Below are 12776 nucleotides of genomic sequence, written 5' to 3'. Positions count from 1 at the left end.
TCTTCTGCCTGTTGTGTTTGCAAAAAGTACTTTTATTTACACTATCTCATTAACAGTGGTCCCTCCCCTTCCTGACCCTGGCCTGAGGAATGCTCTGGGCCTGGGCTCTTGAACCAGGAATCTGGGGTGGTGCAGCCACGGTCTATGCCTTTAAGCCAGCCTCCCAGGTGGCCAACTGAGCTAGGCTGGTGACCTGGCCAGGGTGGGGCTAGGGTTGCCCCTGGAGGAGTGAGAAACTGTAACCCTGGGTGACAGGAAGGGAGGGAGAGGTCTCATACTCCAACCCTGAGTCATAGGCAGCCCGGGTGCAGAGGGCAAGGTACCAGGCTGCAGGCACAGCGACCCGAACTTCACGCATCCCCCTCACCCAGAGCTGTGAGCAGCCGCTTCCGCACCTCCATGGCGATTCCAGAGAGACAGGGCTGGCCTCACCCAAGTGCAGGGGATCTTGCTTCTGTCCCATCAGCCTTTGTTTGCCTTTCTGTGGAGTTGGTGGCAGCTTTGGAGCTGCAGGCAAGGGAGAGTTGAGGGCGATGCTGGAGCCTAGGAGATGGGCTGAGAGGCTTCTCACAGGCACCAGAGGTCTGGTTTTTGGTGAATAGGGAAACAGCGGACTTCTGGGGCAGCAGGGAGGATTCAAGTTGCATGCCTAGAGGTAACTTTGCTCCCTGAGTCCCGGGATGCTTCTCTGAAATCTTCTTACCTGTGGCCTCCAAGAAAGAGGGGACTCTTGAACTTCCCTGGTGGTCCAGTGATTAAGCCTCTGTGCTTCCAAGGCAGGGGGCGGGGGTTCGATCCCTGGTCAGGGAACTAAGATTCCCACATGCCGCATGGTGCGGCCAAAAAATACAAAAAAGATTTTTTAAAAAAAATTGAAAAGAAAGAGGGGACTCTTGCTCTGAGACAGGGCTCGTGGGGCAGGGGAAAGAGGCAGACAGAGGCTCATTGTGGGGTTGTATTGACTTATTTCCCTAGACCCAACTGAGACAGGGATGGGTTTTTTTCATTTGGGGTCCCCTCAGAGTTCCCAGCCCAGGCTTGGCCCAAAGGGGCTGTTGAATGACTTGTCATTTTCTGCCCCTGCTCCCCTCGCTTTCCTACCCCAAAAGGACACAGCGGCAGGAGCTGCTGGACTTTCTTGAACCTTGGAGCCCTCCTCCAGAGAGGGGAGGGAAGTGATGAGAAGCAGCTAGTGTGCCAGGCTTGGAGCCTGTGTCATCTCCCAGCACCTCTTTGGGACCAGGAGTTTTAGTTCCTCTTTACAGATGCAGAGACCGAGTTCCGTAGTTACCCTGAAGGTACTCAGTCCACTCGTTTTCATTTTCCTGTTCCTGGACCCCCTGTAAGAGAACAGATGACCACTGCCTCAGCCTCTAACATGTGTAGCTGAGAGCAAGGCGGGTGGGGGTGAGGTGGGGAGGAGCTACCGATGGAAATGGGCACCGTTCCCTTGTACGGGGGCTCCCCTTCCTCCCAGTGGCAGCTGGCGTGTGTGTGTGTGTGTGTGTGTGTGTGTGTGTGTGTGTGTGTGTGTGTGTGTGTGTGTGTGTGTGTGTGTGTGTGTGTCTTGTGGAACCCCCGGATTGGCTGTTGGCCCTGTACCCCAGCCTGGCCAGTATACTCTGCCCCCTTCCCAAGGGGCTTGGCTCCGGAGGGGGGGACCTGGCTGTCGGCTAGGGTGCAAGTGTCTGTGTCTCTCTCCTTCTCTCCCCCAAGTCAATCAGGGGGCAGCTTCGGAGGTCCCCAGGCCTAGGACAGTGCGGATTCCTGCCTACGTGTGTGTGAAAGTGGGTCATGGTCTGGATTCCAGAGAATGTTTTTCCTGGCAGGCCCCTGCGGGGGTAGGGGCCCAGGCAGGGACATGTGCAGCTAAGCAGGCAGAGGCCAGCAGACTGGGTGGTGACAGGGCTGGGGCACTCTGCCAGTGCCTCCCAGGCATTGGGGAGGGAGAGGGGCTTTCATTTCGCGGGCTGGTGGGGGCAGGGACTACCCCATTCTAGCTTTCTGGTGGGTCGTCTGTGCTGGGGTTTTGCACCGGGAGGAGTGTGGGCTGGACTCAGGGATAGGCCCCGGTTGGGGTGGAGGTCCTTGCTTCCAGATTTCCTGCTGACCTTCTTCCCAAAGAGCAGTTCTCCAGTCACTTCGTTTACTGTTCCACCACTGGAGAGTCCTTTGGGTCTCCTTGATGGGGAAAGTACCCTGTTAGAAGGTGATTATCCCCCAAATTACCCCGTCGTCTCTGGTTGAAGCGGGCCAGGGTGAGGGAGGTAGTATGCCAACGTCTCAGCTTCCTTTTTTCTGTCCCCTTCTCCGAAGTGTCCTAGAAGCACCCCTTGGTTGGGAAACACATTTTGAAAAGCACCTCCTTGGGGGAATTTCCTGACAGGTGGCCAAGAACTGGGTGTGTGCTGGGCACCTTGAAAGTCTCCCTGTGCCCTTCCCTGGCTTCTGGCCTCTTTCTTTGAGGGGTCAGGAGTGTCTCCCTTGGCTGCTGGGAAGTGGGGCAGGGACGGGCCAGCTGGGTCACCCCAGCAGCCCGGATTCTGGGGTCCTGGAAGCTGGACTCCTGGTGGGTGCTGATCTGGGGGCCTCGTCCTGGGCTGCCAGGGGCAGATTTCTCTCATTTGCTTGGGTTCGCGTGAGCATCAGTTTTCTCAGGGTGGGCTCACCTCTGTTGCATCAGTTCCCCTGCCCTTACGGTCTTTGACTCTCTTCCCCTCCCTCAGCCACCCTGGATGGATCCCTGTTCTGTTCTGGGTCCCTGGGCTTCACTGGAGTCTTCCCTGTCACGCATTCTCACTCACACGCATTGTAGCTGTGGTTGGGCACGGCAGAGCCCCACCTGTACTCCAAGACACACCCACCTCCCGCCAAGCTGCCACGCCCCGCCCAGCACCTGACACCCGAGTAAGTAGGGATGCCACGTGCTACGCTGAGGGCTCTGTAGGTGATTTCTCATTGAAACCTCAACAATCCCAAGAGAGATGGGTATTGTGATTTCCATTCTACAGACGCAGAAATGGCTCAGAGTAGGTCCTGACCAAGGTCACACAGCTAGTCAGGGTGGGGCTTTGATGTCCACTATTGCGGGGGGGGGGGGGGGGTCGTCCACCTCCAAGCAGAGGAGGGCGGTGCCTCAGAGGAAGACCAGCTGAGGGATGGGGGAAGGGTGTGGGTGTGGTGGCTAGAGCCTGGGGCACCCACACCCAGTCTGGGCAGGGGTCACTCAGGAAGCGGGGAGGCATTGGGGCTGGCGCATTGCCCAGGTCCAGGTGTGTCTGGAGGCCCTGGTGTGGGAGCTAGGAGGGACTGGGTGCATGGGGGCTGGGCCCTCCTCCTCTGTCAAGGCTGAGGAGCTGCCCCTCACGTTCAGCACCGGCTTCTTAGCAACCCTGGCGCAGCTTTGCATAAGCAATGAGGCTTCTGCTTGGTCAGAGGGAGTGGTCTGGGGGAAGCGGTGCAGACCTTCTGGGGGCTGCTCGCCACTATTATAACTGGCTTCTTCCCCACTCAACCTTGCGTGTGCCCTTGTCCCCCTCCGGATAGCTCCAATGGGACAGGGGAGGGTGGTGTCATCAGCGGCCAGAGCCTGTGACCTGAGATGGCCCCAGCTCACCTGGGGTGTGGGTGTGTTCCAGTCCGCGGATGGAGTGCTCCTTCCTGGGGCCTGAGCCCCTTTCCTGAATCCTGGTGTCTGACGGGTGTCCTCCCTCTGCCTCTGTCCCCAGTTCTGGCATAAAGCATGCTTCCACTGCGAGACCTGCAAGATGACACTCAACATGAAGAACTACAAGGGCTATGAGAAGAAGCCCTACTGCAACGCGTGAGTCCTGCCTTGGGCGGGGGCTGGGCGGGCATTGGGCTCCCTCCTAGTGCTTCCTTGACATGGCCCAGCATTTCCACACTCTGCTGCATATGTTTTAACCATGTTGAGTCCTCCTCACCACAGCTGGATGAAGTTAGGGCTGTTAATATGCCCATTTTACAGCGAAGGAAACTGAAGCTTCAGGAAGGGAAGGGGCTTTCCCAAGATGAAGGACTAGTGACAGGCCAGTTCAAACCCCGTAGAGCAAGCTTGTTCCTTCCACCGCACTCTGCTGTGAGAGAGGGATCCAGCATGGTCTTTCAAGAAAAGGTCCTGTTCTGCTCAGTTGTGTTCTCCACTTCGCCTTCCACATTTCTTTCCCCATGACAGCACCTGACTGTTTCCTCTCCCCTGCCTGCTACCAGCCGGTCTGGGCACTAGGCCTGGGGGTTCCTGGCCACGGCCCTTCCCAGTAGTCATTTCTTGAGAAGTGGGGGCAGCATGAAGGGAGTGGCCTGGCCCCAGGCAGATCTATTCCCTGCCTGGTGGGAGGTGGAGACCTTCATGTCTTTTCCAGTGGAGTTTGCTCTGGTCTACTGTGCGGAGGTGGGGAGAGGTGGGTTCCCCCATTCCAGGGGGATACCCCCATCCCATCCCGTGCAGTTTCAGGTTGATTGCGTTCAGCTCAGGGCTCACGTAGGACCTCACAGCCACGCTACTAGGCGGGGCTTCAGAAGGTCAAGTCACTGCAAGTAGGCGGCAAGATCAGTGTTCAGAAAGATTCAAGATCTGACTTGAGTCCTTTTTCTTTTTCTTTTAAATTCTCAGTCAGGAGGTTTTCTGCAGCTGAAGTTCACCTGGGAGGGGAACGTTGGGACCTGTCTAAAAGGAGTTGGGGCTTTAAACCCCTGTGAAAGGCTGTCTTCCCCCTTACTGCCCTCCCCTCCCCTGCACATACCACAGCCTCATCTCCTTGGGGCTGGCGCTTACTGCCTGCCCTGCCGCCTGCTAGGTGCCAACCTGTGCCAGGTGCTGGGGAAACAGATTTTCTGATAAAATCTCAAGCCCAAGAAGCACCATGAATCATCACCTCCCTTCTGGGAGGGATTGGGACACTGGGAAGACTGCCTGGGGTAGAGGGAGGGTCACAGCTCTGTCCTGGCTTCTCCTTCAGCTGCCCCTTCTCCTCTATTAGCTTCCACTGGTCTCCTTCCCCCTACCGACCCCTCCCACCCCCCCCAAGGGAAATGGGACATTCTTCAAATTCTTAAAGGCTCACACAAGCCCTGATTCTCTGCAACTTCCTCCCTCTGTTGGGGAGTAGGGTGGGGTTCAGCAAAGCCAGAGGCTGGGGCAGTTAACCCCTTGATTGCCGGCCCACTTCAGGCTAGATTCTGGGCACCTAGGCTCCTTTGGGGGCAGCTTCTGCGCCTCGGGCCCTCCAGGCAGAAGTCTGGCTGAGCCCGGAGCCCAGTGGATGGCAGGGACTAAGGCTTCTTCACGTCTCTTCCTAAGACCCCGGTAGCCTAGAATGCAGCAAGCACTGGGAGTTGGAAGAAAGAAATCGGAGGCTTGTCCTTGTTTTCTCTGCCTGTTCTCAGTCTAGCGCCGAAGTCCCAGCTTACTTTTCTCACCCTCTTCTAGGGAGGCGGCAGCAAGTAGGGGTGGGTAGCTCCTGCAGGGGTTGGGGGGGCAGCTCCTGCAGGGGTTGGGGGGGGCTCCAGGAAAGGCAGAAGGTGAAACACCCCTCCCGGGATGCTGCTTCCAACCTGCCGAGGGTGAGATGCCCCCGTCTCTCTCCTGGCCTCCAGCCAGAGAAGCAGGTTGGCCCCTCTCCGTTCCCTGAGCCTTTACAGTCCTTATTCTTCGGCGCCTAGCTGACCTTTGGCCCAGCTGGGATGTTACCTGGGAAGGACCCTGGTTGAGGGGCCAAACACTTGGGGGATTTGTGGCCCAGCTGTGTTTCACTCGCGCTGTGGTAGCACCTGGCCCGAGGCAGCCACCCTCCCTCAGCTGGAGTCTGCTGAGCTGCAGGTCCTTGCCAGCGAGCCAGACGTGGGGATTCCGGGATAACCGAGAGGCAGGCCCGGCTTGCTCGGGGCGCCCTCCGGACCTGTCCGGGCCTCAGTTTTCCCGTGGTTAAAAATTCCTACCCAGGGATGCTGGAGCCTAGACCAAAAAGTTTTGTGCACCTGCGATGTGCCAGGCACGGGAGTTGAGTGTTCACTCTCATCCCTTCCTGTTTTCTTCCTGCCTTTGGCTCCATCCCCCAGTGACATTCCAGTTCCTGAATCCTGGAGTTTCCAGGATAAGGCCAGCCTGGCCTTCCTTTGTGAAGCTCAGGCCTGGCTTTTCAGCACGTCCCGCTCAGGACCCAGAGGGACAGGTGATCGCTCCCGGCCCCCGGCCCCCGGCCCCCGGCCAGGGAGTTGAGCCCACCCAGGGAGGGAGTGTGCAGGTTTGGTGTGCAGGGGGGCCTCTACGTTCTGCCGATCTCTGGTTAGTCCCTGAACCAGAGTCTTGCAGGAAGGGTGGGCAAGAGAAAGAAGAAAGCTGTCTGTCTCTCTCCAGTGGCTTCCCAAGATTGAGATTTAAGTTCTGGAAAGTGACTGAAAGCAGCAAAAAAGGCCTCTTCTATTTCTCTCTTTGCACCAGACTTATCTGGGGTGAGGCCGGGGAGAGAACATAGGCCAGAGCCCACAGCCGGCCTTCTGGGTGGTAGTGGACCCCCGAGGATGCACATTTACACACGTGCCTGTGCATATCCAGACACACGCGCTGCCGCCAGCTGTGGGGCCAGGGAGAAACGCCAGGGTGTCGGACTTGTATAGGCTGTGTTTGTGTTCACACTTCCCAGGCCATAGGCACTCAGCCTTGCTATGACAAGGTAGAGGGGAGCATGCCTGCTTTTGCATAATAGCCAGTGGGGGAAGAGCCCACTGTTAATCGAATTCTCCCTTGAAGCTTCTGGGTAGGTGGGGTGAGCCTATTCCAGTTGTTATAGGAATATTTATGCCCTCGATGATCTGTTTTGTAAACTATTCTTTCTGAAAGTGGGGCAGATGGGTCCACGAACAAACCTGGTCCTTTGTCTCCACGCAAACAGTTGAGGAGCCTGGAGGACGGGGGGTGGGGGTGGGGGTCAGGGGGACACGTGCCTGTTCCTTTCTCCTTGGGGGCCATGAGTCTGTAGCGGCTGCAGACCTGAGGCAGAGTTGCAGGCCAGGGGAACCAGCTTTTGGGGTGTCAAGTAGTGGGTGGACATGGGCTGGGGAAGAAAGCGGGGGATGCTCAATTGTACCTTTCCCCTCCTCACTGACTGCAGTGGTAGGGGTCTGTCCTTCAGTTGCCTTGAGCTGTGGGTTTAGGGGCTGAGGAGGGTGGAGGTGTCCCTGGTTCTGGGGAACAAGGGACTGGGGTCCTACTCCTTCCCCAGGCCTCAGAGAGTAGAGTGGGGCCTGTGCTGGTGGGGCTTGAAGTATCTCTGGGTTCTAGCAAACTGTCTTGAATCCCAGCTGCTCTTAGGGGATGGGGCAGCAGTGGGCAAATCCAGGAATAGGGACTGGGGCTTTCCCACCTCCACAGAGTTCTCTGCCTCTGACTGGGAAAAATGGGATCAGATGTCTTGGGGAGCTGGGGGTGGCACCAGGAGAGGGCGTGGGATGGGTGTGTGTGCTGTGTTTGGGAGCAGGGAGCCCAAAGGGGTATCCACAGCGAGAAGTGTGGCCTCTAGGCAGCCCCTACCTCTCTCTCACCCCCAAATCCTTATACTCAGATGTCAGGGCCTCAAGGAACCTCAGGGATCACGTTGCTTCCTAACAGCCCATTTTATAGATGAGGAAACTGAGGCGCAGTGTTTCCATGCCTTTCCTGACTTGGCAGAATCATTTCTGTTTGTGTATTGCCCTTTTTCATTTTGTCTACGACCACTGAGGGCTGGTAAGTTCTTCTTCATGTCTAGCCTTGATCTTTTTGGCTGCTCATTTTTTTCCCTCTGGTCAAACAATACCTCCTTGTTGCTTCCTATCCCCACCGTTTCAGCCCCTTTGGCCTGGGGAACTGGTGAGAAACTGGGTGAGAAGGGAGCCCTCCCTGCCCGCCTGCCCGTGGGCAGTGTTCCCAGCAGGGGAATCAGCAGCTCCTTCCAGAGGCAGGATGTAGGGGCTGTGGGTTTTTTTCCTCCCCCTTTTGGTGAAACCAAAGGCTCCTTGTTGCTTTTGTTGATGTATTTTTGTTCCTCCTTGAACAAAAAGCTGTGGTTTTTGAAGGGATCCAAGGCTGGAAGAGATGAGGTTGCCTGTAGAAAGGGGGAGCTGGGCTTCCAGGATATCTGGTCTGTTCTTGTTCTGCCTCTGGAACACAGCTGATGGCGGGACTGGGAGTGGGGCTTCCTACAAGTGATCTCTGTCCCCAGTAAGCCCATAGCAGGAGCCCTGCAGCTTCTCAGCATCCTCCCTGTCCTCATTGCCCCTCCAAGCAGGAAGGTGACTCAGAGGTCCTCTGGGGCAAGCCCCCCTTCTCCTGCATTCCCGCAGGTCATGTCTGGACTCTTGAGACACCTGCGTTAGAAATGTCTTAAGGAGTAGGTGGCTTCTGACTGGGGGTGGCTGAGAGACCCCAGAGGGTTCTCTCATAATAATAGCCAAGCTTGGAAACTGGTTGGGTTTAGAAGAGGAAGTTCTCTACCGACCCAACCAAGCATATCTTTCCGCAGAGCTGGGAGTGGGCAGGTGTTCACCTGGTGGGGGAGGGATGTCAGCCTGCGCTTAGCTGGCTGGGCAGGTGTGGTATAGGGGAGAGTGCATTGGGCCAGATCTCTGTCCTTGACATTGAGCCTCAGTTTCTTTTTCTTTTTTTTTTTTTTTTCGGTACATGGGCCTCTCACTGTTGAGGTCTCTCCCATTGCGGAGTACAGGCTCTGGACGCGCAGGCTCAGCGGCCACGGCTCACAGGCCTAGCGCTCAGTGGCATGTGGGACCTTCCCAGACCGGGGCACGAACCCATATCCCCTGCATCGGCAGGCGGACTCTCAACCACTGCGCCACGAGGGAAGCCCCTCAGTTTCTTTATCTGTAAAATGGGCACAGTGATAACGCCTGCCTTTTTTAGCCCAAAGCCTTGTGGCAGGTTTCAGGAGAGAATGTGCACAGGATACGGTGTATCCAGAAGTCACTTTATGTGACTCTCAGTTTTCCTAGAGGCCTGGGCTGCTGCCAGCAGCTGCCTGATTGTCCTGTCCCCCAGACTTCCTGTCCTAGTGGGCTCTCTCCATGCCTCTCTCTTTCCCAGAGCAGCTGATACTGCCATCGAGGGTGGGGAGGGGCATCGGCAGAGGGCCCACCGCTTGGAATGATTAACAAGGGGCCGGGTGCAGGCTGGCCCACAGAAGGGACAAAGAAGAGCTGTGCTCTGGACGCGGCTCCAGCCCAGGGTTGGGACACCCAGTTCTCCCCACCCTGGTCCCTTGTTCCCTCACCATGGCCCAGTCTGTTGGTGGGGCTGGGGTTCCAGTGGGGTCACTAGCTGGGGGCGGGGGGACCCCTCTTCTGCCTTTGCGCCTGCACTGGGATACGCATATATCCATTCATCTCAACTGGGATCTGAGGGTAATGGGTTGCGGGGGCACTTCAACCTGAGGATAGAGAGGGAGGGAAAAGGTAGAATTCCCAGCAGTTGTTTCTGGAAGGAGGTCAAATCGATTGTAGCCCTCTTGGAAGGCAGTCATGTGGATGGGGGAGGGGCACAGCACTGGCATTCTGGCATATCCTCCCTTCTAAAAACAAACCCGTGGCACCTGTCTTCCTCAACTAAATTGTCTACAAGGATCCTGCAGACACAGCCTCCTAGTTTTGCCTTCGTGGGTTCCTCTGCAGTTGAGGACCCTGGCTGTCTGTGTCTCTTCCCCCACCCCCATAGACTCTCTCTGCCTGCTCTCACAGCTCTCCTGCCTTGAGCCGAGGATGAGGTTGCCATGGGAACCCGAAGCGCAGTGAGCAGGGGACGGGAAAGGCAGAGTTGTCTCGCCAGGGCTGGGGGCTGTGGGTAGGGGACAAGGTTGACCCAGCAGGAGGAATATAGCCCGTGCTCATGGCTGCCTGCCTTTTTTGGCCTGGGGTTGGGGGTTAGGAGGCAAGGGTAAGAGACTGGAGGCTTCAGAGCCCCTCTTTAATCTGTCTTAATCTGATGCAGGCTTAAAATCCCCCTCCTCCTCCCACCAGATTAAGCTGAGTCGACGACATCTAGGCTGGTCCCCCCCTTCCCTTCTGATGGAATTAGTGTTCTGGCTGTGGGGGGCTGAGATCTGGGGGTCATGATGGCTCCAAAGAGAGGATGAAAGACCCGCCAGCCCCATCCAGAGGCACCCACTGCATGTTGGGGGGGGTCTCCTGAGACCCTTCTGGTGGCGTGTAGGAGGTATGTGAATGTGGACCTGCTGGCGTCAGTGTCTCGGAGAAGTGCATTGCTGCAGAGGGCTCGTCTAGATATTCATCGTGTGTGAGGAATAACGCAGAGTGCACAGGAGCCTCGGAATTGCAGAGTGGGGATGCATCTGGCTGACCTTGGGCCATGGGACCTGGCGTTCCGTTTTAACCCTGTACATTCAGGCAAATGGGAAACCATGGGTTTGCAGACTGGCTCCTGTGCATATGTGTTTTCCGAGCCTGCCAGACACCCTTCCCCACCAAGGGCTAACCAGAGCCACCATCTCAGAACTGACCCTTCAGGCTCTGGGTCAGAGCTGCCCTGAAGGTCTTCTCCATCCCCCTGCTTCAGGACCTAACCTCCCTCCTGTGCTCATGAGCCCCTACTTACAGACGCTCTCCTCACCACACTGCCCACCCCTTGACACCTTCATAATGGCTCTGATTCGGTGGGAGGGTCATCTCCAAAGCCCTCCCTCCTAGGACCTCAGGGCCCGCCAGTTCTGCTAGAGATCTCACTTAGATCCCTCCTGCTGTTCTCTTTCTAGTCTCCAGGAACAGACTCCCAGTTGATCCTCCCTTTTCGTGGAACTGCTCAGGGATTTTGAATGGCGCACCTCAGCTATAGGTGGCCCTGGCTTTGCGGAGCTGGGCCAAGCCTGGGACTGGACCCACAGCCTTAGCCCCACGTTCATCTATGGGACATTTCTGTTGACGGCCGCAGGCACCTGTATTTGCTTTTTTTTTTTTTTTTTTTTTTTTGCGGTATGCGGGCCTCTCACCGCCATGGCCTCTCCCGCCGCGGAGCACAGGCTCCAGACGCGCAGGCCCAGCGGCCACAGCTCACGGGCCCAACCACTCCACGGTACGTGGGATCTTCCCGGACCGGGGCACAAATCCGCGTCCCCTGCATCGGCAGGCGGACTCCCAACCACTGCGCCACCAGGGAAGCCCTGTATTTGCTGTTTAGTCTCTTGCCTTGCTCTTCCCTCTGCTCGGGGAGCCCTGGGCCTGGACTGATCTGGGAGGCAGGACTCAGGTGGGGCAGTGCAGGCTACGAGTTGGGACACAGCTAGAATCACCTTTTGTGCTTCTAGGTCCAAGATGATGAAGTTAGCTCAGAGGGAAAAACGATTTGCCAATCACCCTGTGAGACAGTGGCAGGGCCAGCACCCAGCACTGTGCTCCTTCTAGCCACCCCCCACCCTCCCCCCCCACCATTTAGTTGAGTTCTCCAGCCCCCGAGTCCTGCCCTTGACACGGGGAAGTCTGTGTGTGATTACCAATAGCTCTCGCTCAGGATGGGCCGGGCAGCTGGAGAACACGCCAGGCTTGGTGAGACACAGAGGTGGAGGGCTGCTGGTGTCCAGTTCCGGGGCACATCAGCCGACCTGGCTGGCTGGAAGATGGCGATCCAGCTCTTACCTGGGGACAGGCTGTGCGTCTGGCATCGGCTAGTGGTCATGGTTGTGGTGGGGTGTGGCCAGCCAGAGCTCAGAATGGCTGGCTTCTGCTCAGAGAAGCCACCTGCCAGTCCCTGAAGTCACTGGGGCCTATGTAGCCCCCCAGCCCTTTCACACACCAGCATCTACACACAGACCACAGTGACTCAGGGCTGCCTCTCCTCTAGCTGGTTTGCTGGGGGCCTTTGTGATGACCCAGGGGAACGGAGGAGACCCGAGTTCTAGTCCTGGCTCAGCTTCAACACCTGGTAGGACATTCGTTTATTCAACAAATATTTATTGAACACCAGGTATTATTTGGGGAGCTTGGAATAAACCAATGAAGGAAAGACCAAGAATCCCCTCACCTCATAGAGACCCAGTGGAGAGCGAAGACAGTAAACCGATGTGATAAATAATTATGAAGTCAGCTAAGTGCCTGGCACCAGCACACGACTTCCTCCTCTGGGAGAAAGGAGAGGGGTGGACCGGATGGTCCTGGAGGTCCCTGCAGGCTTGGCTCTGAGGGCTGAACTGGTTCCTGCTACCTCCAAGCCAGCCCTCTTTCTGGGGGACGGGACCGTGGTCTGTCCTGTGTCTGGAGATTAGAGGGTTTGGTTCAGGGTGTTGGGTCCTGGGAGACCGTTTGGGTACAAATCTGGATGCCTCCAGTTACTGGCCGTGTGCCTTAGCCACATTGTTTAACCTTACCAAGCCGCTGTTCTCCAGTCTGTCAAAGAGGGATAATAGGGCGGTTTTAAGAAGTTGATGAACTAAGGCATGTACACCCTTAGCACAGGGAAACATCAGCTGTTGTTACAGTGTTCTTATCTGTCACCCGTGGTGACCTCTTCTCGGCCTCAAGCTGATCTCTCATCTACCCTCCAATTATGTTGGACCTTGTTAGCTGTTTGAAACACCACTCTGGATGTGTGTGTTTTTTCTGTCTCACTGCCTTTTCCTGGAAGCCCCCCTGGATATGTGTATCCCTTTCCCCTTTACTTCTGTCTCTGTATCCCTCCTGCCCTTCCTCTGCTACATTGGTCTCCACTTCTGGTCTCAGCTGAAAACTGTGTCCTAACCCCATGAGCATCTTCCTCCCAGCCT

General features: G+C 56.7%; 1 protein-coding gene across 1 annotated transcript in view; it reads left to right on the top strand.

The window, feature by feature from the left end:
- The window catches only part of LASP1 (LIM and SH3 protein 1), a 37782-nt gene that overhangs the window by 3743 nt on the left and 21263 nt on the right, over positions 1-12776 (top strand). Inside the window, exon 3 of the mRNA XM_059997883.1 lies at positions 3729-3823. Within this exon, the coding sequence (XP_059853866.1) occupies positions 3729-3823 (95 nt within the window). The remainder of the gene's footprint in view (positions 1-3728; positions 3824-12776) is intronic.

Source organism: Delphinus delphis, chromosome 19, assembly GCF_949987515.2.
Source record: "Delphinus delphis chromosome 19, mDelDel1.2, whole genome shotgun sequence".
NCBI classification, from domain to species: Eukaryota; Metazoa; Chordata; class Mammalia; order Artiodactyla; family Delphinidae; genus Delphinus; species Delphinus delphis.
This window is presented reverse-complemented; position numbering and strand designations above follow the sequence as displayed.